Source organism: Stenella coeruleoalba (genome assembly GCF_951394435.1).
Source record: "Stenella coeruleoalba genome assembly, chromosome: 13".
In the NCBI taxonomy this organism is placed as follows: Eukaryota; Metazoa; Chordata; class Mammalia; order Artiodactyla; family Delphinidae; genus Stenella; species Stenella coeruleoalba.
The window spans coordinates 32,016,570-32,039,215 of NC_137159.1; the positions used below are offsets into that span (position 1 = coordinate 32,016,570).

Below are 22,646 nucleotides of genomic sequence, written 5' to 3' on the forward strand. Positions count from 1 at the left end.
TATCTAACTTCTCCACCCATCCCACCCTGCATTTTATTGGAATTCTATTGCCCTGGCATCTGCGGCAGTGCTCTCCTCAGCTTCCTTCCTCCTATCTCTGATTATTCCTTGCCCGCCTCCCCATGGGCTTTTCCTTGTATGCAGTCCCTTAAATGTCAGCATGCCACATGGATCCATTTTTTTAAGAAAGGTATATACTTTTTTTTTTTTTCTTTGCGGTACGCGGGCGTCTCACTGTTGTGGCCTCTCCCGTTGCAGAGCGCAGGCTCCGGACGCGCAGGCTCAGTGGCCATGGCTCACGGGCCCAGCCGCTCCGCGGCATGTGGGATCTTCCCAAACTGGGGCACGAACCCGTGTCCCCTGCATCGGCAGGCGGACTCTCAACCACTGAGCCACCAGGGAAGCCCAAGAAAGGTATATACTTTTTATTGTGCCTGAAGTGTCTACTTTTTTTTTCACTTTAAAAAATTATGGTAGGGCTTCCCTGGTGGCGCAGTGGTTGAGAGTCCGCCTGCCGATGCAGGGGACACGGGTTCGTGCCCCGGTCCGGGAAGATTCCACATGCCGCGGAGCGGCTGGGCCCGTGAGCCATGGTCGCGGAGCCTGCGCGTCCGGAGCCTGCGCTCTGCAACGGGAGAGGCCACAACAGTGAGACGCCCGCGTACCGCAAAGAAAAAAAAAATTATGGTAAAATATATATACACATAACATTTGCCATTTTAACCGTTTGTAGTATACAATTCGGTGGCATTCAATACGCTAACCATGTTGTATGACCCATGGATTCATTCTTGGTCTCTTGCTGTTTTTCTTTCTAAAACTCTTTCTAAAACTTTCTAAACATGGGCTGTCTCATTTCCTTTCATAGTTTAAACTCTCATCTAGATATTGATGACTCAACTCTTTATCTCTAGACTAGATCTCTCCTTATGCTTCAGGGTCATAGTCAGGGTCATTCCACTGTCTGGTAGGTCCTACTGACACTGCAAACTCAACAGTTCCAACTCAGCTCCCTGTTTTCCCCTTCGAACCTGTTCGTTCTCTTCCCCTCATTCAATGGTACTACCCATCAATCCAAGTGCGAAATCTGGAAGTCCATCTCAGTTTTCTTTTTCCCTCTCTCTCCTACCTGAGGTCACACCCTCCTATCAGCACATCTGCTCCTTTGACCACCTAAGGACTTCTTGAATCTGCCCTTGTCTACTCCTTCTCCAATACTTGATTAGGCTTAGAATCTTACTACTTTTTTTTCTGGCCAGCTGTAGTTATCGCTTCACTGGTTCCTCCACCACCATCCTTGTCAGCCAAATTCCATCCTCTACCACTGCATCTAGAGTCATCGACCTAAAATGTTATTATGACAGCTCTGCCCACCCATGAACTCTTCAACAGCTCTTCACTGTCCAGAGTTCTTAATACTGGAGACTTTGATGAAAGTGATACACCCTTTCCTCGGAAAAGTACGTGTTCACATTTGTACACAAGCTCACTAATTTTGATTATAATTTTGGAGGTGGGGGTGGTCCATCAAATCCCCAGAATCCATTTATGGATCCCTCAGTCCAAGAGTCCTTAGCTCAAGGCCCTTCACAACTAAGCCTCTCTTTTCTCCAACCTCCTTTCTCACCACCTCCTTCCTTACACTTTGTGCTTTGACGAAACTCAACCACGTGTAGTTCCCTGTATACACCTCACTGCTCTCTCATGTTCTTCTCCCTGAAACACCCTTTCTTCCTTTCACTGCTTGGGCAACTGTTTTTCATCTTTCAAGTCTTAGCTCAGGCTCCACCCGGTGCATTTATACCTTACATATTTATTGAACACCTACTATGTGCCAGGCCCTCTACAAGCACTGGCGTAAAGATGGACACGGTCTTTCTAATCATACACCTTGTAGTTGAGTGGGGAATACAGACAAGTAAATGCTACCACTGAACTCTGAGTTTGGGCTCTCATTTTATCTTATATCTCTATCTTACCGTCTCCTGTATATTATAGATATTATATCATCATGTGCCTTTCATTGAACTCTAAGCCCCTGGAGGACATATATATGACTTTACTCATCTTTGTGACTTTGAGATGTAATACAATGTTTCAAACACAAAAGGACTTGTTCCTCAAGTATTTATTAGACTGAGGGAAATGACGGTTTGGCAGATTAATGCCTTCCACCGTTTGTGGGGGGCAGAAATGGCACAGGCACCAACGTTGCCCCAGGCTGCTCACCACCCCCTCCATGGTCCCGTCACTGGAAACAGCTCACCAGCCTTGCTGCAAAGAGCCCGAGCTTTGCAGTAAATTTTGCTTTTGTTTTTTAACATGTTTATTGGAGTATAATTGCTTTACAATGGTGTGTTAGTTTCTGCTTTATAACAAAGTGAATCAGCCATACATATACATATATCCCCATATCTCCTCCCTCTTGCGTCTCCCTCCCACCCTCCCTATCCCACCCCTCTAGGTGGTCACAAAGCACTGAGCTGATCTCCCTGTGCTATGCAGCTGCTTCCCACTAGCTATCTATTTTACATTTGGTAGTGTATATATGTCCATGCCACTCTCTCACTTCGTCCCAGCTTACCCTTCCCCCTCCCCGTGTCCTCGAGTCCATTCTCTAGTAGGTCTGCGTCTTTATTCCCGTCCTGCCCCTAGGTTCTTCAGAACCTTTTTTTTTTTTTTTAGATTCCATATATACGTGTTAGCATACGGTATTTGTTTTTCTCTTTCTGACTTACTTCACTCTCTATGACAGACTCTAGGTCCATCCACCTCACTACAAATAACTGAATTTCTGGACTCAGTAAAATTTAAATTTAAGTCCTAATTCTTCCACTAATTGATATGTGGGCTTTAGGCAACTTACGCAACCTCTCTCTTAAACTTCCTTTTCTCAACATATATGAAATTGAGATAACTCCTACTTCCCAGGATTGTTTTGCTGTTACATAGGATAAAGTACGTACAGATCCTGGCACAGGCCTCCTTCAATAACTGTGACTTTCCTTTCCATTCTTCCCTTGTTTCTATGCCCAAGCCATGTTCCTGGTGATGTGCCCAGACTTGGCTCAGGTAAATAAATTTGATTCCTGTGAACAACCTCTTGCAGCTGTGACTGAGCTATGCTGTTGGTGGGTGGTCCCAGGTTACATATTTGGGAAGCCACAGGCCCTCAGGTTGCCATCACAATGTCAAGGAAAGGGAAATCCAAGTGAGTTTTCCAATGGTAAATTTAATAGCTTCCATTAAAGTTGATCAAACATTAATGGGGGTAAAACGTAATCAAATATGATGATTTATTCTTACTACCTGAGAGGTAATCTGGGCTAGAAATGGCAATAAAAGTGATAGGCACTGAAGATACTGGATTCCTTAACCCTCAAAGTAGGCAGTATAGAAAACATATTAGGTGAGCATTACCTAAGCCCTTGTGGAACTCTTTTTCAAAAGCAGGGCTATAAAGTAGTGAGGCTGTCCATGTAGTGAATATAGTAGCACTCCCACACCCAAATGAATCTAATTCCCTCCCAACTGGTGGCTTCGGATGCTGGAGACTCTCCAATGATTCAACCAGTGCTCAAAGGAATTCTGAAACATCTCCCTTGGAAGTGTTTGTGAAACCAATTTATAGGCCGCCAAAAGTAAATCCGATATCTTCTAAGTCAAGCTTTGTTTTTTATCAGTGAGGTTCCCAGCTTGATAACCCACCATTCACCACACCTGGTTCCCACAACGTTTGGAGTTGTTTTGATATCAAATGATGATGATGTTTCCCTAATTCCCCGACAGAGGACATTCAAATACTGTGCCTTCAGAGTCACGGCAATTCCACAGCAGGAGTGCAGGAGGTAGCTGAAATTTTGACAGCGTTCTTAAGTATACAGCTTTCCAAGGTAAATATTTTGAAGGAGCAGTAATAATTTGGATGTGTCAATTCTAGTTTGCTATACATCTTATTACGTTTTGCCTTATAAAAATAATACCAGAAGGACTTAGATAAGCCATCATTAGTACGCAGTGAAGGGGAAGATTGATGCCACACGCCTATACACTCAAGCTTTGAGGTCCTTATCATGGCAGGACACTCTGTATCAAGATTCTCCAGCATCCTCTTGTCACCCTGACCCAGTAGAGACATTTCAAGTCACTCGCAATGGTGAGGGTCATAATAAGTAGGTCTTGGATTCATTCAGCACTTTCCTTTCCATAAAATGCATAGAGCTTGTTAATCAAAACCAGTTTTTAGAGAATAATGCAGACAAGATGTAACTCATAAGTATTCAGAATGCCTTAGTTCCTGTGAGTGGGCTGTTGAAATAGGATTACAGAGAACGGACTTGAGGCTATGGGGAGGGGGAAGGGTAAACGGTGACAAAGTGATAAAGAGGCATGGACATATATACACTACCAAACGTAAGGTAGATAGCTAGTGGGAAGCAGCCGCATAGCACAGGGAGATCAGCTCGGTGCTTTGTGACCGCCTGGAGGGGTGGGATAGGGAGGGTGGGAGGGAGGGAGACGCAAGCGGGAAGAGATATGGGAATATGTGTATATATATAACTGATTCATTTTGTTGTGAAGCTGAAACTAACATACCATTGTAAAGCAATTATACTCCAATAAAGATGTTAAAAAAAAAAAAAAAGAAATAGGATTACAGAGAAAGTTACTTAGTAATGTTCAAATGCTATGACATTGGAAGCGAAAGACTAATTTCTCTTTTTCATTTTTTGTTCCATTAGCTACAGGGACTTGTCTACTTGCCTTTAATGTAACTATTTATTTAATGCATATGCTCAATTGGTCTTATTGATCATATATCAGTCAGCATCATTATTATCTATTATCTGTAAGCAGGCATCCCTTCTCTATACTGTTAGCTGTTGCTTTAGATTATGAACTTGGAAAGGTGGAAGCCATGTTTATGATTGGGTGGCACTGTCCAGAGATAGATGCTTACTATTGGTGACCGTGATGATCTAGTCCTTAAAACAATGTCTCTAAACTGCATAATAGGGTATTGCGAAACCAAAAAATCATTTTCTACTGAGTTTCTGACACATTCTGCTCATCAGTAGGAGACACAGAAAGATGAACAAAGGCAGCCTACAATCCTAGAAGTTGTTAACACTGTCCAGTTAGAAAGTCAGGACTGATTCACAGAGTTTGCTCAGAGAGCAGCACGCATTATGTGCAGTTAATCTCTAAATGATACCATCAACCACAGTGCTGGAGCTTAGAGCAGAGGGAGTGCAGGGGCCTTGCCAAGATCAGTGAGGCGACCTGGGGCAGGTCCAGGCAGCACTTGGCAGGCCTTGTAGCCATGGTGAAATTTGGGTAGGTGGAGAGGAGAGGGCATTCCAGGAGAAAAGTGAAATGTGATCAAAGGCACAGAGTAAGGATGAACATAACTTTATTTAGAGTGAGGAATTATGAAACACAAATCCTGGCTTATCATCAAATATTTGAATCTGTTAGGGATCTAAAATTTGCATTCACCAATTTTAAGGCCAGCAGCCGAAGGTCAACCGAGGTTGCCGGATTGGACTCTGTCATGAACAGCCTTTGTGAGATATTTATTTCGGTGAGTCTGCACCCTTTACATACAATCTTTAAAGCCTTAAGCTTTTAAGCTACCTCTTCTAAGTCCATGAATTTGGGCCATGCAGATAAAATAAAATTGCCTTAGCTGTACTTTTCCTGCTTCCTTGGCCTGCAAATGAAGCAGTTTTCCCGATACTGGATGGTATGTAAAAGAAACCCAGGAATATTTTAGTTGCCAATTATTCAAGTGCTTTTTAATTTTTTAAATAAATGAAACAAAATATTAAGCCCACTGCTTTGGGCACTGGCTAAACTAACATCTGTTCTAGCAACCACAGTTACAACAAAGGAACGCTAGTTATGTACTACTTGTGGCACAGACACTTATTTTGGGGAGCTGTAAATTAAATCACTGACCTTTGAATTTCCTTGCTGCCGTAATGAACAGGTGAGAAGTTGGCTGCTTTGCAAAAGGAATGGCGCTCATATACCCTGGTGGGACCCTGTCACTCTGTAGGGAGCAGAGGAAAGGGTTTGTCTGCTCTTTGGGAGTGCAAACAACGTCAATCACATCCCCAATAATATCCTGATCAGAAGATATGTGTAAGGACCCGGAGAGAGCTTGTGATCTGGTGCACTGTGACTGGAATCTCCCAACCAGGACAATGTGGCCTGGGTTTGGTTGCTGTCTCCTCCAGTTCTGTGATAGTCTAGTTCACTGATTTTTGCCAAATTTGGATCGTTTAAAGAGCTGGCATTCTTTTAGGGTTGGCAGACAGAAGATGCTCTCAGGCTTTCTCTGCGATTTGGTCGTATTTCCCAAATTATCAATCTGTCCTCCCTCTCTCCCTGCCTTAGCACCTCCACCCTTTTCTCTTTCTCTCCACACGCACACACTTTTGGACCCTCTTTACACTGTGCACGTCTTCCTGCAATTGTGCCTCGCACGACTGGATTTGTGAATCCAGAACGCTCAACCCAAAAGACTCAACCCTTTGGAATAGCCCCCAATGACCCAAGAGCAGGCATAAATGCACATACTGGTCATTTTCACTAAAGTTCGTACACTGAGGGCGTGTACTTTCTCTCAGGTTCTTATTCAGAGACTGGGGATTCTTATTTTGTGTTCAAAGAAGCTTGGTTGTTTGATATCTGAGCATCCAGTCTAACAAGCTTGTGTTTTGTAACTGCTGAGTTTGGTCCTTTGTATTTATCTTGGTTATGGATTAGTATGTGGGTTTAACTTTTATTTCTAAAAATAAATATTACCATCTTATTATGTGCTTATCTCAGAGTTTCTTGAAGCACAGATTCAGAAAAATCCTTTTTATCCCCTCATTTACTCTCAAAACAAGGATATTTCAAACTTAGGGCAAATATCCTCTAAAATGCTTTGAGATAAAAGTATTGAAAGCCAATTCCTCAAATATCCAAGAAAAACAAATCAGCTCAATCCTCCAAAACATATTTGAAAAGGTTTTTATGCATACAAGCGTTATCAAAATAGAGGTGTTGCCAAACTCTTTTTATTTCAGTTCATAAACAGCATGACATCTGAGTTTGGCATTCTGACGTGCCTGTGGTCTTTTGCCCTTTCTAATGACCGTACAAGAAACCACAGGTCATCTCGTTAATAAAAATAAAAAAAATACTTGGATATCGTAAAAAAAGGCCTCGAATTATGTACGGCTCTGCTGAGACTAGCTAATAAATAGATGAGAATGATTTGTGACTAGTGTATCAATTGCCTGTAAATGAGAGGGTGTATTTGAGGTTATTTGAACACAAATGGTTCTCGGGAGGAGCTTTTAGTTCACTTTGGTCTGAAACATAATCTCATTTGTATTGGGGGGGGTGTTGGCTAGTTTGAACTGCAGTCTCCAGTGTCACCAACGAGAGGCTCTCATATTTATTTTCAAAATATAAAAGCCAAACTCATTTGTTACACTGTATAGGACTGCTAATGTTTTCCTTACTCTTTCACTAGCTTACTTTTAGTTCTAGAGTTTCAGACTCTCAGCGTTGGAAGGAGTCTGAAAGCTTTTCCAGTCCAATGGCCTATCGGATGCATGAATGGCCTTTATGTAATTATGCCAACTTGTCTAGTTGCCTGGACTTGAATACAACTTGAATACAACAGGAAGCTCATTCCCACCTGTTTGTAGCATCCAATTAGAAGGACCTTTTAAAAAACTGAAACACAAACTGTCTAACGGCCTATTCTACTCCTTAGCTCTGTATAGATGTTGTATTTTCATGTTTATTATTATTAGTTTATTTTTAGTGTATATTTATTACTTTATATTATTTATTTTTGTTTAGATCTGTGTAGATGTTGTATTTTATTGTGTAATAAAAGCAGATGCACCTCAGGACAGCCCTTCAAAGAAAAATGGCCATGAAGTCTTTCTTCATGTCTTCAGCCTAAACAGTCTCAATTCTATTATTCTATCTGATCTACCATATTTGGTAAACTTTTTTCACATATTCAGTTTTTCAAGGTTTTCCTTTGAAGTGTCCTTACTATTAAATATAATACTTGAAAGGAGATTTTGCCTTCACCAAGTTGCAAGGTTCCATCACTTCCTTAAGTCGCAGATACCATACTTCTGTTAAGTCAACCAGAAGTCAGAGTCTCTTTGGAAACCGTGTCACCGCACTGATTCTTAGAGAGCCTATAACATCAGTGCAAGGAGACTAAAATTGGGTATCTACTGTGTACTAGGACCTCTGCCAGCTATTTAAGGGCTGGGATTTTTGCCACATTGATCTGATCCCAAAGTCTTCGAAAAACATTGCTTTGTGCCTCCTTTGAATGGCTTCCCATAGCCTAGGTTCCATTTTCTGTCATTCAAACTCTCTGCAAGGTCAGTCTCCTATTTCGCCACCAATCCAGTCTGCCCTTATTCTTCCGGGTTAAGAATCCTTCACCGTCTGTGAAGAGACGGTGGTTGAATGAGGAAGGAGAGAGATGGGTGTGGGAGTGAGTTGGACAGGAAGTAGAATGATGTTAGGGTGAAGAAATCTACGGGGAATGTCAGGGTGTGGGCCCTGGTCCTTCCCTTCCACTGGTTGTTTGGAAGGGACTTGTCTTCTCCAAGGGCTGTTTCCTGTAATTGAGAAACAGTTTGGGGAGGGTCTTGTTGGGGGAAAGACAGAGTTTTTGTCTTAAGGGACAGAGTTTTTGGGCTGAGTAAACTATGAGCTGCCTACATGTTATCCTTGAATTTCTAAAATGATTTGTCCAGCTCCCTTTTGCAGGAAGAGGTGAATGCCTTCTTAGGGTAACTGAGAAGTAACCCACTAAGCCCGTTAAGTGGGCTCTCCCCAAAGTCTGTAGTGCTTGTGTCAATTTACTTATGCACAGGCCTGGGTGGAGGCTCACGAGTCTTTGGAATAGACGAAGAATTTCTGGGTGCCCTGTGACATTTGCCTTTTGCACCCCCAAATATATATATTTACCTCTTGGAGTATGTATTCTGCCATGGTAACTACGTTGTAGGCTTCTGGAGGCCAAGCACAGGCTGTTCTTTTTTGAGTTCCCTATCACTTTGCCCACAGTACTTTTTCAATACACGTTAGTCCTGATCTTTGGCCCCATTTACCACCAGCAACTGCTTCTCTACGCTTCTTTCCTTAATGAAGAGGCCCACATGCTTATAGCTGCTGGTATGAATTAGCTACTCCAAAGATAGCTACCTATTTTGATTGCTGGACTATTTTGTTTACCTTGGAAAAGAAATAGAAGAAAAAAGTCTTCTCTGATCTTTACTTTTTCTGAAGAGGGAGCAATAATTTTTTATTATGTTGGAAGGCGAGATTGCCACTCAGCACAGGCTGCTGGATTCATTCCCTACTAGGCTGGGGAAATTCAAGAAATTTTGGCAAGGGCAGTCATGCCAACTGTTTGTTTACCTAGATATTTATATGCCTATAAACCTAGCCTGGATTTGCATTTTCCTAAGTAACTTCAAAGCAATTAGTAACAGAAGTGAACTGACTTACAAAATGGACGCCCAGGAAGTCGCCTAGAACAGAACTCTGTAGACAGTGTTGGAAGGTGGTCCCTGCCCTCTGTCCGAAGCCTATTCCAGGGTGAACTCAGGGCACGCCAGTGTTCCCTATGTCACAGCTTTTCTCTAGTTATCTAGGTTCTTTTTTTGAAGATGAAAGATGTTTATTTCCTGAATGAGGAGATGCTGGAATTCAACATCAAAACTGCATCCTGTATTATATTTAAATTAAATATTAAAGCAGCTCCAAAATATGGCAGCTAAGGAAGGCTTTCCAACTGGTCCCAATTGTTTTGTCTCTACTTTCTCTCCTAATACCCCACCCCAACCAATCACAGCCCCACTGGCCCCAAACATGCCTTTACCCAGGCCATACCCTGAGTAAATCCCTACTCTTTCTTCCTGGCCCAGTTCACTTATTATCTCTCTTGTGAATCCTTCTTTGATTCCCCAGACACTCTGCTTCCTGGTATCACTAGGCGTTGTTTGTTTCTCGATTAAAGAACTTATCATATTAAATTGCAAATCCTTGGAGTACTTGTCTGTTTCTCATGTATTATATCTTTGTGTTCCTTGGACTTAGCAAACGTAGTTACTTAGAGTCCATATCAGTCTCTGCAGTTCTGCTTGCCTTCCAGCCTTGTGCTATAGACTCTCATGGGCCAGAGCCTGTCCTGAATCTTGATCCAGTTGAGTGGGTTATTTCTAGATCCCCTTCTCCAGGTCTGCTCTTGTGGAGTTAGCGCCGCTCTAAAGAGGCCTTTGACTTTTGCCCTGCCTGGTTCACTGGTTGTGGTCTCTCATCTGGTAGATTTGGTCCTCTTAATTCAGGCTCAAGCTCCCCGTGCTCCTTGGATATGCACATTGGATTGCTGGTCATCCCCTTTGGAGGCCTACCCTCCAACCAGCTGGGCGCCCCTATTCTAATCCTACCTCATTCTGGCTCCCTTCCTCTCCTACCAGCAGGTACAATCATGGGCTCAGTGTGACCCTTGATTGAGTCCATTCATTCACTCATTCAGTCACCAGCTATCTACTGAGTAATGACTATGTTCAGGCATTATGCCAGGTGCTGGGTTGCAATAGTGAATGAGACAGTCTGTTTTTCCTCTAGGAGTATATGGGCTACACTGTGCATGAGAGAGAATGACTCTTTTTTTTTATTTTTAAAATAAAAAAATTATTGTTTTAATTAAAATAATTTTAAATTGAAGTATAGTTGATTTACAATTTTGTGGAAGTTTTAGGTGTACAGCACAGTGATTCAGCTTTTTATATATATATATATATATATACACACATATGTATGTGTATATATATATATACATTCCTTTTCACAGTCTTTTCCATTATAGGTCATTACAACATCTTGAGTTTAGTTCCCTGTGCTACAGTAGGTCCTTGTTGGTTATCTATTTTTTTTTTTTTTTTCTGTGGCACGTGGGCCTCTCACTGCCGTGGCCTCTCCCGCCACGGAGCACAGGCTCCGGACGCGCAGGCCCAGCGGCCACGGCTCACGGGCCCAGCCACTCCGCGGCATGTGGGATCTTCCTGGACCGGGGCATGAACCCGTGTCCCCTGCATCGGCAGGCGGACTCCCAACCACTGCACCACCAGGGAAGCCCCTCTTTTCTTTCTTTAAGTATTGTGATTCTCCATCCTGGAAACCAACACAAATCGAATCCTAATCATAGTTAATAGGGAGAAGCATCAGCTGGGCCTCACTGTTACACACCAGGTGATCAAGGGTGTGGAGTGTACATCCTAGGAGAGTAGTTGCCAACCTGAGAAATGGCCCCCAGTTAGAAGGCACCAGAAATTGAGACAAAATGAGAGGAAAGGAAGAAAACAATCATGGTTCCTGGGAAGGACCATGGACAGACTAGGCTCATAGCCATATCTAGACCTTGCTCACGTTGGTTTCTCTTTAGGGGAGGGCCCCTTCCCACTTCTTACCTGTTCTTATCATTTTTCAAATCACCTGTTGGGTTTTATGGCCTCCATGAAGCCCTTGTGACTCTTCCTGGATTCACCCCTTCTTCTCCTCTCTGAAATCCCATAGCATTTATACACCTGGCTTCCACAATCTTGGTCTTTGTTACATGCTCTTTTATGTGCTTGTTGGACTCATTTCCCAAGCTGGATTTTAAGCTCCTTAGGGACAGCGACTTGTAAAATGTAAATGGAGCACTGGAGACACAGGAGGAGTTTGAGAAATACTTGTTGAATGATTCTCTGATTTTTGTACACCTTGGGTGGGAAATATAGAATTTTAAGGTACTTATCCAGAAGAAGACAACCTTTCATGAAAAGTTCCTTAAGGTCCTAAATTTACTTGCTTTGTTCTCAAAAGGACAAACTTCTTTTTTCTGTTTCCCTTAGAGCAGCACCATATTAGTGACTTTCTCAACCTATTGCTAGAGTTGGAGAAGAAAAAGGAGTCCAGTGAAGACTCTAGAGGTGGGAAGTGTTTAATATGCCGGAAAGAGAGGGCTTTGGATGTTTGACCATTTTCTATAGTCATGGAGCTCAACAAAGTTTACCATTAGTATAGGAATCTTTTAGCTCTTGGATGGAAAAATCTCTTTCCTGTAAAACTTCATGGAATTTCTGCTCCTGGCAGAGGCAACAGTTATTCATTGCAGATCTTGGACACGGTTGTCCAAATGGGCACCAAATAAAGCAAGAAAAAAAGAGTCTCAATTACATATTTTAAAATTATTTTTGGTTCCAGGTGATGGACTGGGCAGGCTGAGACTGGTACTGACAAGTCTAACCCTTTACTCAGACCCAGGGGATAGTTTTTGATCTAAAAACCTTGTCCTCCAAACAGGCTGCCCAGGAAACAAAGGCAAGTCCAAGACCTTACTTCATATTCTGGATTACCACACACTCCACCTGCATCTCTATTTTGCCCAGTGATGGCTTTAGTCTTTTTAATTTGAGCTTCTGTGTAGGACCTGTTGGAGATTGGGATTGAATATTTGAATATAGGTCCTCTTCTCTGGATGGTTTTGGCTTGTCTGCCCCCTTTCAATCACCTGGGCTTGGTCGAGTGACAAACATGTACTCATAGGAATACATCTTGGGTCAGAAAAATCCTTTTGTTATAAGGGACTCTGAAGTGAGAAGCGGACTCTCTGGGAAGAATCTCCAATTAGGTCAGTAATTTTGACTAAGCTTCCACTATAATAACAATTAACATTTATTGAGCACTTACTACTGGTCAGGCCTTCCGCCAAGCACTCTACATAATCATTTCATTTAATACTCACAATACTGCTAAGACATGTAAATTATTATTTTTCTAATTTTACAGATTAGGAAATCGAGGCACCTAGGAGCTAAATAACTCGGTCTAAGTTGCAAAACTGGTCGACAGCAAAACTGATCTCCCAAATCCCCCTCTGCCTCAAATCTCCCCTTTCAGTCTTCTTCCTGTCAACTGAGGGCAACTCCATCCTTTCAATTACTTAGGCCAAAGCCCTTGGGGTCATTTTTAAAAAAATTTTTTTATCAAAGTATAGTTGATTTACAATGTTGTGTTAGTTTCTGGTGTACAGCACAGTGATTCAGTATCATATCTATCTATCTATCTTCTTTTTCATATTCTTTTCCATTATGATTTATTATAGGATATTGAATTTAGTTCCCTGCACTATACAGTAGGACCTTGTTATTTATCTATTTTATATACAGTAGTTTGTATCTGCTAATCCCAAACTCCTAATTTACCCCTCCCACACCCTTTCCCCTTTGGTAACCATAAATTTGTTTTCTATGTCTGTGAGTCTGTTTCTGTTTTGTAAGTAAATTCATTTGTACCAGATTTTAGATTCCACATATAAGTGATATCATATGGTATCTGTCTTTTTCTTTCTGACTTCCTTCACTTAGTATGATAATCTCTAGGTCCATCCATGTTGCTGCAAATGGTATTACTTCATTCTTTTTACAGCTGAGTAATATTCCATTGTGTGTGTGTATATATATATATATATATATATATATATATATATATATATATATATATCACTTCTTCTTTATCCATTCATCTCTTGATGGACATTTAGGTTGCTTCCATGTCTTGATTATTGTAAATAGTGCTGCGCTGAACATTGGGGTGCATGTATCTTTTCGAAGTATGGTTTTCTCCAGGTATATACCCGGGAGTGGGATTGCTGGATCATATGGCGACTCTATTTTTAGTTCTTTACGGAATCTCCATACTGTTTTCCATAGTGGCTGCACCTTGGGGCCATTCTTGATTCCTCTCCTCTCAAGCCCTATGTCTAATGCTTTGGGAAATAAGTTAGCTTTGCCTTTAAGACACATCTGAGTCTGACCTCTTCTCTCATTGCCACTGCTCCCTTCTGAGTCAAGCCACCATCATCACTTTTGCCTGAAATATTGCCGTAACCCTGCTAACTAGTCATGGTTCTTCCATCCTTGTCTTCCCACGGGCTGTTCCAGCAGCCGAGTGATCTTTCAAGTGTAAGTCAGATTGCGTTGTGCCTCTGCAAAGGCTGAAGTTCTCATAAGACCCTCCACTCTCCATCCCCATAACCTCACCGCCTACTGCTCGCCTCACTCACTCTCTTCCAGTGACTGACCACTTTCTTCCTTGTACACACCAGGCGACCCTGGTTTGTGTGCTCTGAGTACTGGGGCTCAGTGTTTGGCGTGTTCTTTCCCCAGGTGCCTCACAGTTAACTTCAAAGTCTCTATTCAGATGCCACCTTCTCAATGTATCTCTATTTAAAATTTGAACTCACTCACTCAAGCAGTACCTCTTACTCTGCTCTATTTTTTCTATAGCCTATATTATTTCTTAACATAGTGTGCGATTCATTTGTTACGTCCATTGTTCACTGTCTGCCTTCTCTCCCCGCATCCCTGCGAGATAAGAGATTTTTGTCTTGTGTCCTGATGTATCCCGAGCACCCAGGGCAGTGCCTATCTGGCACATTGTCCATAATCAGTGAATACTTGTTGAATAAATGAGTGAATGGACCTGGATCTCAAATCTTAGGGTGCTTATAATTTTGTTGTAGACACGCAGCATTCTCAAGCGACAGGGCAATAATGCAGAAGATGTTATGAGGTGGTACCAGTCAAGGGTCAGTGGAACAGAAAACCTAGTGACTTGCACTCAGATGAAGGAGATGGGAGACGTAAGTGCAGGTTGGAGTGAGCCGGGAAGACCTAAGAGGGACTTTACCAGGAGTTCTTTTCCTTTTGGGGTACATTAGTGGGGACACCCTTTCTTCTTGGTTTAGAGGTCCAGAACTTAAATTTGTAGTCCTGCTTCTGCCACACCACACGCTTGGCCCCAAGATATTTCCCCTTCCCACCTCCCTGCCCTCGCGGCCTCGGGGCATAGCTGTTTCTCTGGTCTGGTCAGACATAATGAGAAATACAGGCCCAAACTGTTGGATCATTCAAAAGCAGGGAGGAATCTGGAATGGAGTTATTAGATTTGGGGTATTTTAATCATTTCCTGCAGGTTGGCAGTTTCCAAAAGGGTCAATTTCTAAAAGAGTCAGGCAGGGTACGCTTGGAGAAAGTTCACTGCTCTTGAATCCAGTTTTCATATTTGGTCTCCAGATTTGACATTCCACTGAGGCATGCCTGAGACACAGACATTTCTCAGTGGTGACATGTCTCTGTGACAACCCTAGTCTCTTACTTTGGTCCAGTAAAACTTTTCCATTGTCTGTACCCATTGCACTGGCTTACCCTGCTTTCAAGAAAACTGGTTGGTTCCTAACATAGGATGGAAAGTGTGTGTGTGTGTGTGTGTGTGTGTGTGTGTAGGGGAAGGCAGGGGAGCTGGGAGGGTGTGCTGTCCATTGTGATGCCTGGTCTCCTGCTCATCTGTGAGACAACTCATTTTTCCCTTGTCTGGCTCCAGTGCCTGTCTGCTGTCTCTCGTCCACCTGGATGGTGGTAAGGACACAAACCCCAGTCACCGAGGGGTTCTAACGACATGCCCTCCAAAGGCCAGCCAGGAAGTGACCATGGTATCTGCCAAGCTGACCATCCGGCCAAAACACATTTGTCTCTAGAGTGAGCTCATGGGAAAAGCGCACTTTGTTATAGAAACTGAATATTCAGACAAAGATTCTTTCAGAAATGTTCATATTAGGGGTTGAGACCTGTATATGAGCTAACCAAGTCCCGACTGCCCTCTGACGGGCTGGGCTCCAAGACACTGACCGTGGGAGCAACTACACAGGCTGAAGGGTTCCCAGCCATGGCTGCACAAAAGACCCTCCCAAGGGGGCCCTGAATCCACCAAAGCTGGGGCCCACTCCAGAGACTGTTTCAATTGGTCTGGCATGAGGTCAGGGCATCCATATTTTTTAAAAGCTCTCCAGGTGATCTTATGTGTAGTCAGAGATCAATGTTACCTGCCACGAAGGATCCAGAGACGGGGCATCTGAGGAGCTGGTAGAGGATACAGTCCACACTCTGCCTCACAACCCCTATGTCATAGGGCCCCTCCCTGCTTCTTTCCTATTTCATGAATTTTCCATTTTCTCCTGGATTATTTCCACAATCATATCAACAAGCTGCAATTTCTTCCATTCTGAATAAAAGCCTCTCTTTATACTCCACTTCTTCTTCAGTTATTGCCCCATTTTCTTCTTCCTTTTAGAGGAAAAACTCCCTAAGATGTGTTTCCTATGTATACCGTCCAATTTTTTCTATGCATTTTCTCCCAGACCCAGTCCATCCAGGCATCCCCACTCAATACTGCACAGACCCTGGTCCCAGCTTGCCATCTGGTTGTGAAAGTGCATCCAGGTCTCACCCTCAGTAACAGAAATGGGGAACCCGGGGAAGTACAGGCATTCTTGACACACTCGTGATACGTGTACAGCCCCCGATGCAGCCCACGGCTGGCCTAGCAGTGCCAGGGTCAAAGTTCAATGAACAGAAGGCAGAACTGGTAAAAGAAACTTGCCAGGGAGACGGTAATGCCAATGAAGTTCTCAGTAAAGGGAAAGGTGATGACTTACACAGTGTGTGGTGGTGATGATGACAGAACTGGAGATGAAGGAGAGGCCGTCATTCATGCTGACCTGAAGCGCGGCTTTCCTGCAATGACATGGGAACCAAGGATACTCAGCATGTGGGCAAGGAGCAAGGGGCCGAGAGCAGGACACACAGGTCCCCCGAGGGCTCTGCTCTGAACTACCCATGGGACTGTAGTCTCTTCCTCTGGCGGCCTGAGCTGTCTCATTTGTAAAATGTGGAGGATGGTCTCCAGGGCCCATCCACCTCTAACATTCTAGAGAGATGTCTGGATACACCTGGCTGGTGTATCAAGGCAGCGTATCCAGCCCTTCTTACGTTGTGGAGAATTGCATTGAATGGGCAGAGCCTGCTCCCATTTAATTTACTTGTCCCATTGTAGTACGAAGAAGTATTCTTAAAAGATGGTTCAAATCAGTGGGGGATAAACTGGTCAAGCTAGAAACTCTATTGTTATCTGGACTCTCAGTGAGCAGATTCTGATGGCTGTGGTTTTGTTGCTACCCAGCCAACTCACAGAGGTACAGCAGTAAATGAACTATTTTGCCTTCTATTTCCTCCCATCTATAAGATGCTCACTGAAGCGCAAGCTTGCATTCTGCAGCATGGACACGGGGCTAGTTTGTGGAATCAGTGGTATCACAGGTTGAGGTCAGGCAACCAGAGTTGGAAGCTTTGTAATTTGAACAAATGACTGAAAGCAGAATTCAGATGAGCGAGTTTCGCATTCTTCCTTAAAGCCTCCGTTCTATCTTCAGCCTATTATAGATGTGTTTACAGAGAGGCTAGTTTGTGCTCTTTCACAAACATCGCCTCTCTGTTTCCCCGCATATTTCTTTTCTTGCTCAGGGTGCTAATTCTCTCCCTCCTCTTGAATATTTTGATCTCATCTCATCAGCATTTACTATAACTGCACCACCGCAAGATTTTCTCCATAAATTAGTTCAGGGAACCTCGGGCCGCCTGGCTGAATACATGGTGCTCTGGAGAGACACTGAGGAAGGAACACTGCACGTGGCCTCAGAGGGGTCTGAACGTGGGGTCTTGAACCAGTCGTGGACCCACTTATCCTTTTTGAGCTTCCTTTCTGAGTTTCTTTATCTCTAAGAAAGGATATAATCATCTAGAAGGGCAATTATGATGGCAGGGTGAGGTTATGATATGAGAGTGCTTTGGGAAGCATGAGAGCTTTCTAGAAATGTAGCTGTGATTAAGCCAGACAGACCTTGTTTTGAACCCATACTCTTCCACTTATTGCTGTGTGACCTTCGGGAAAGCTACTTAAATTCTCTCAGCTACAGATTTCACATCTGCAAAACTGGGATGGTGTGTGTCTGGTTCATGGGGCTCTTGGGAGGATAAAGGGAGGTACCCTTTGTGAAATGTTTACCCTGGTGTCTGGCTCACTGCAAAGCATCGGCACCATTACCATTATGTGGAGGAGTCTAGAGAAAGGCTCCATAATGACAATGAAGAGAGACTCTTTCTCCTCCTTTTGCCCCCTCTACCTCCTTTCTCCTCCCTGGCTGTGGGGTTTAGCTGCTGGTGGAAACTTACATGCCAACTTCCTTTAAGATAGGCGCTGGACACAGCAAATAAGTATCTTCCACAGTGAAGGGCTTCTCATCTGTAAAAAGGAAGTCACTGGATTAAGAGGAGTGAGGCAAGTTTATAATTTCATATCCAGTGCTTCCTACAGACCATCAACCAAGTCCTGGGAGACACTGGAAAAGCAGTAATGTTTTGAAATATAAACTCATCTTAAGCTGTAAAATCCACTAGAGTGAACTCAAGGTCTTCTGCCTGAATACCACTCGTCTCTGATCCTGTATGTCCAGTGGAGTCAAGCAGTGAGCAAATAGAGGGTGAGTTCTTACCATAGACCAGGCATCCTTGAGGGGAAATGAGAAGGTAATAGACTGATACTTGGGGAGTATCAGGTGTAAGTCTAGTTTGAGAGAGAAGCCATAGTCACGGGAAAAGTTTGCTGACTCAGCTATTGGCTGTTGTTTACAATAGCCAAGACCCGGAAGCAACCTAAGTGTCCATCTACAGATGAATGGGTAAAGAAAATAGGGCATATATATGTAGAATGGAATACTATTTAGCCACAAAAAGTGGAAATCTTGCCACTTGTGACAACTTGGGTAGACCTTGATGGCATTATGCTAAGTAAAACAAGTCAGACAGTCAAAGACAAATACCGTATAATCTCACTTATATGTGGAATCTAAAAAAGAAAAAAAACACAACTCATAGATACAGAGAACAGATTGGTAGTTGCCAGGGGCAGGGGCCGGGGGTGGGGTGCGTGAAATGGGTGAGATGGTCAAAAGGTACAAACTTCCAGGTATAAAATAAAGAAGTCATGGGGATGTAATGTACAGCATGATTTGGAAGTTTCTAAGAATGAATCTTAAAAGTTCTTTTCATATGAAAAAAATTATAACTGTGTGGTGATGGATGTCAACTAGATTTATTGTGATCATTTCTCAATATATACAAATATTGAATCATTATGTTGTACACCTGAGACTAATATAATGTTATACGTCAATTATATCTCAATTAAAAAAAAGTTTGCTGACAGATACAAGTAGCTAAGCCAAAATATGGTCTGGCTTCAGAAGACAGAGTAGCTTCCTTTAGGTGGGTGACACGATGAGGTCACAGGGAATACAAAACATGAACTGCGCTTCAGCGGAGAGATGGGGAAGAGGCATTCTTGGTGGGAGGAATGGCATCAGCAAAGACAGAGCAAACAAAAGGGTTGCCCCGGGGTAGGACGTAAGGAGGATTTGAAAAGATCAGTATAGGAAAATGTGTGCTCCAAGTTCTTCGAGTTAAGACTGAGGGATTTGGACCTAGGCCTATTATTGGCTATGAAAAGAGCTTTGGAGGTTTTTGGAGAAAAACTTGAAGTGATGATTTTGGAAGTTTTAGCAAATGTAGCTGTGAAAGATGGATTAGAGTGGGGGGAATCTGGAGGTGGGGGAGTTCTTTTTCTTATCCTAATGGATGTCCGGGGAAAAGCTTAAGCAGTTTTAATCTTGAACTCCTTCAAAACTTCACTGTGTCCCAGATTCTGGGGCCAGAGGCAGGGCTGAGAAGTTACTATGCTCAGCATATGGTAGTCATTCCTTCATGACTCAACATTTATTGGGTGCATGCTCTGTTCAAAAGATCGTGGTAGGACCTGTAGGTGATATGAAGATGAATAATATGTGTTCCTTTAATCAAGCTGTGAATACAAATACCTAGAAGACAGAAAGAAAGCCTTTCCATATGTAATGGAAGGATGCCATGCTGTTGTTGGTACTTGATATGAAACTGATGTCTCTAATGATATTTGAATGTGGGCCACTAAACACTTGCCTGAGTGGAGATGAGGAAGCCTCATACCCTCCATGCCTGGATTTAAGGACCAGAGCCACATGGGATGGGAGTTGGAGGACACATCTGCGTTCTAAGCACTGTGTCTCCATGGAAGGAGGATGAAGAGGATGGCCAATTACACTCTCCCCTGATGTCTCGGGAGAACTTCAAGTGGTGAAAAGTTAGGGAGGTTATTTCAGGTCATTCACTCATTCACTCAACAAATATTTATTCAAGGCCTACTATGAGCTAGAGACACAGGCTTTGAGAAGAGAAACAGTCTCTGCTTTTCATGACACTGCAGGGGAGATAGTTATTAAACACATTCAGTTTTTTTTGAAGAAGTAAAAATATTACTTTGGTATGCGGGCCTCTCACTGTTGGGGCCTCTCCCGTTGCGGAGCACAGGCTCTGGACGTGCAGGCCCAGCAGCCATGGCTCACGGGCCCAGCCGCTCTGCGGCATGTGGGATCTTCCCGGACTGGGGCACGAACCCCTGTCCCCTGCATCAGCAGGCAGACTCTCAACCACTGCGCCACCAGGGAAGCCCCATTTTTTAAATCTTAGTCTTTAGTACAAGACTTTTTTTTTAATTGAAGGAGAGTGGATTTACCATACTATATTAATTTCAGGTGTGTAACATAGTGATTCAATATTTTTATATATTATACTCCATTTAAAGTTATTACAAAATAATGGCTATATTTCCCTGTGCTGTACAACATATCCTTGTTGCTTATTTAAACATATTCATTTTTATTAAAAAACATATTCTCTTGAATGTCTACCATGTGCCAGGCATTGTGCTAGGCCTGGAAGTGAACACAACAAACGAAGCACTGCAGTTTTTTTTTCGTTTAATGGCCACTAGTTTAGTTATCTATTGGATTTAGGGAATGTGGGCAGGCCTTATGCCCTGGGGACATCAGACATTGAACTTAGCTAATAATAAGTGGCATTTATTTCCTGTTATTCCTTGGGTGTGTAGCCTAAGGAGAAGGGATAATTAGCAGAACAAAATGCAGGCACTCTTAGGCCCTCCAGGCAAATGCCACCCACTACATCAAAACTTCATTTAGAATTCTAATAAGAATGAGTACCCCTGGGCTTCCCTGGTGGCACAGTCGTTGAGAGTCTGCCTGCTGATGCAGGGGACACAGGTTCGTGCCCCTGTCCGGGAAGATCCCACATGTCGCGGTGTGGCTGGGCCCGTGAGCCATGGCTGCTGAGCCTGCGCGTCTGGAGCCTGTGCTCCACAGCAGGAGAGGCCACAACAGTGAGAGGTCCGCGTACCACAAAAAAAAAAAAAAAAAAAAAAAGAACGAGTACCCCTGTTTGAGTGAGGTGAACAGAGAAAATGAGGGAGGGCTTCACATAGGAAATAACATGAACGTTGGGTTTTGATGGGTGAATAGGAGTTCTTGAGGAAGAGAGTTCATGAGGAAAGCACAACAAAGCAGAAAAAAATGCTGTTATTACACAAATTACTATTTAATTAAATTATCATGAGCACAAAGAAGGAAAAGCAGGGGGCTTGCTCTCATATGGGAAGTCAGGAAATATTTCCCTGAGGAAAGGCTCTGTGAGCTGAGACCTAAGGCTGGGTGGAGAGGAGATGGGGTGGGAGAGCACTGGAGCTGCATAGATCCTGGAGCAGGAAGGAGCCCAGGTCTTCCGGGAGCTAACAGAAGGCTGACAAGGCTGTTGAATTTCAGTGAGACAGTGGCTCAAAATGAGGCTAGAAAAGGCAGCAGGACCAGATGACCAAGGCCTTGCGGGTCATGGTGGGGCTTTTGGGACTTTTCCTAAATGTAACAGGAAGCTACTGGAGGTTCCCCTCATATTTAGAACGAGCACTGGCAGATTATGGAATGTTGCCAGAATAGTGAGTGTATGTTGAGTACAGTTGTGAAGCTTATGAGGACAGTGGCAGATCTCACAGTGCCTGAACCGAGCGTTATTATCTTCAAGATGTTTTCCCATCTACGATGGCAATAACGACAGTGAGACTAGCTGGGGCATGTGTGTCGGTGCTCTCAAGGACATCATACACATCACGTCATCTAGTGGAACCTTCTAGCAGTGCTATCAGGGAAGGATGTCATTCCCTTCATTTAACAGACGTAGGTGGAGACACTTGCCCAGCGTTACACAGGGGAGCTTGGGTCAGCACCCGGGCAGTCTGGCTGCCACCTCTTGATGACAGGCATGCTTGATCTCCTCTCACTACAACCTTACGAACCAAGGCAAGGCAGGGCTCACTGGGCTCATTTCCCAGATGCAAAATGGAGGCTCAGAGAGGCCACAGTAACCCCTGATTGCACAGCGTGTCAGAGGCAAAGCCAGGACTAGAACTGGATTCTCCAGTATTCTCACCAAGAGCCTCCCTGTTCCAGGAAAGGCTCGTATTAGAGGATAAACCAAACTCGGGACAGGCGTGGCTGATGACAACCTATATTTACTTTCTCTTGGTGCTGCAAATGCTCTAGTAATACTTGGGAGTGCAGATCCCTGCCCACGGAGCCCGCCCACGGAGTCACAGGCCGGCCACGGCGCGGCCACAGGAGGCCTCGTGACTCCTGACTGCATTCTGCGGGCGGAGCTGAAGGGGGCGCGCCGCAGCCACGCACCGGGGCCCAGGCTCCCTCCCGGGCTCTCTCTCTGAGCAGCTCC

At 43.6% G+C, this 22,646-nt stretch overlaps 1 protein-coding gene across 1 annotated transcript in view; it reads right to left on the reverse strand.

Moving 5' to 3' along the window:
• Window positions 1–22,646, reverse strand: part of ANTXR1 (ANTXR cell adhesion molecule 1) — a 246,169-nt gene that overhangs the window by 112,047 nt on the left and 111,476 nt on the right. Inside the window, exons 11-12 of the mRNA XM_079940437.1 lie at window positions 18,156–18,225; window positions 16,583–16,661 (exon numbers count right to left, since the gene is read on the reverse strand). Coding sequence (XP_079796563.1) covers window positions 16,583–16,661; window positions 18,156–18,225 — 149 coding nt within the window. The remainder of the gene's footprint in view (window positions 1–16,582; window positions 16,662–18,155; window positions 18,226–22,646) is intronic.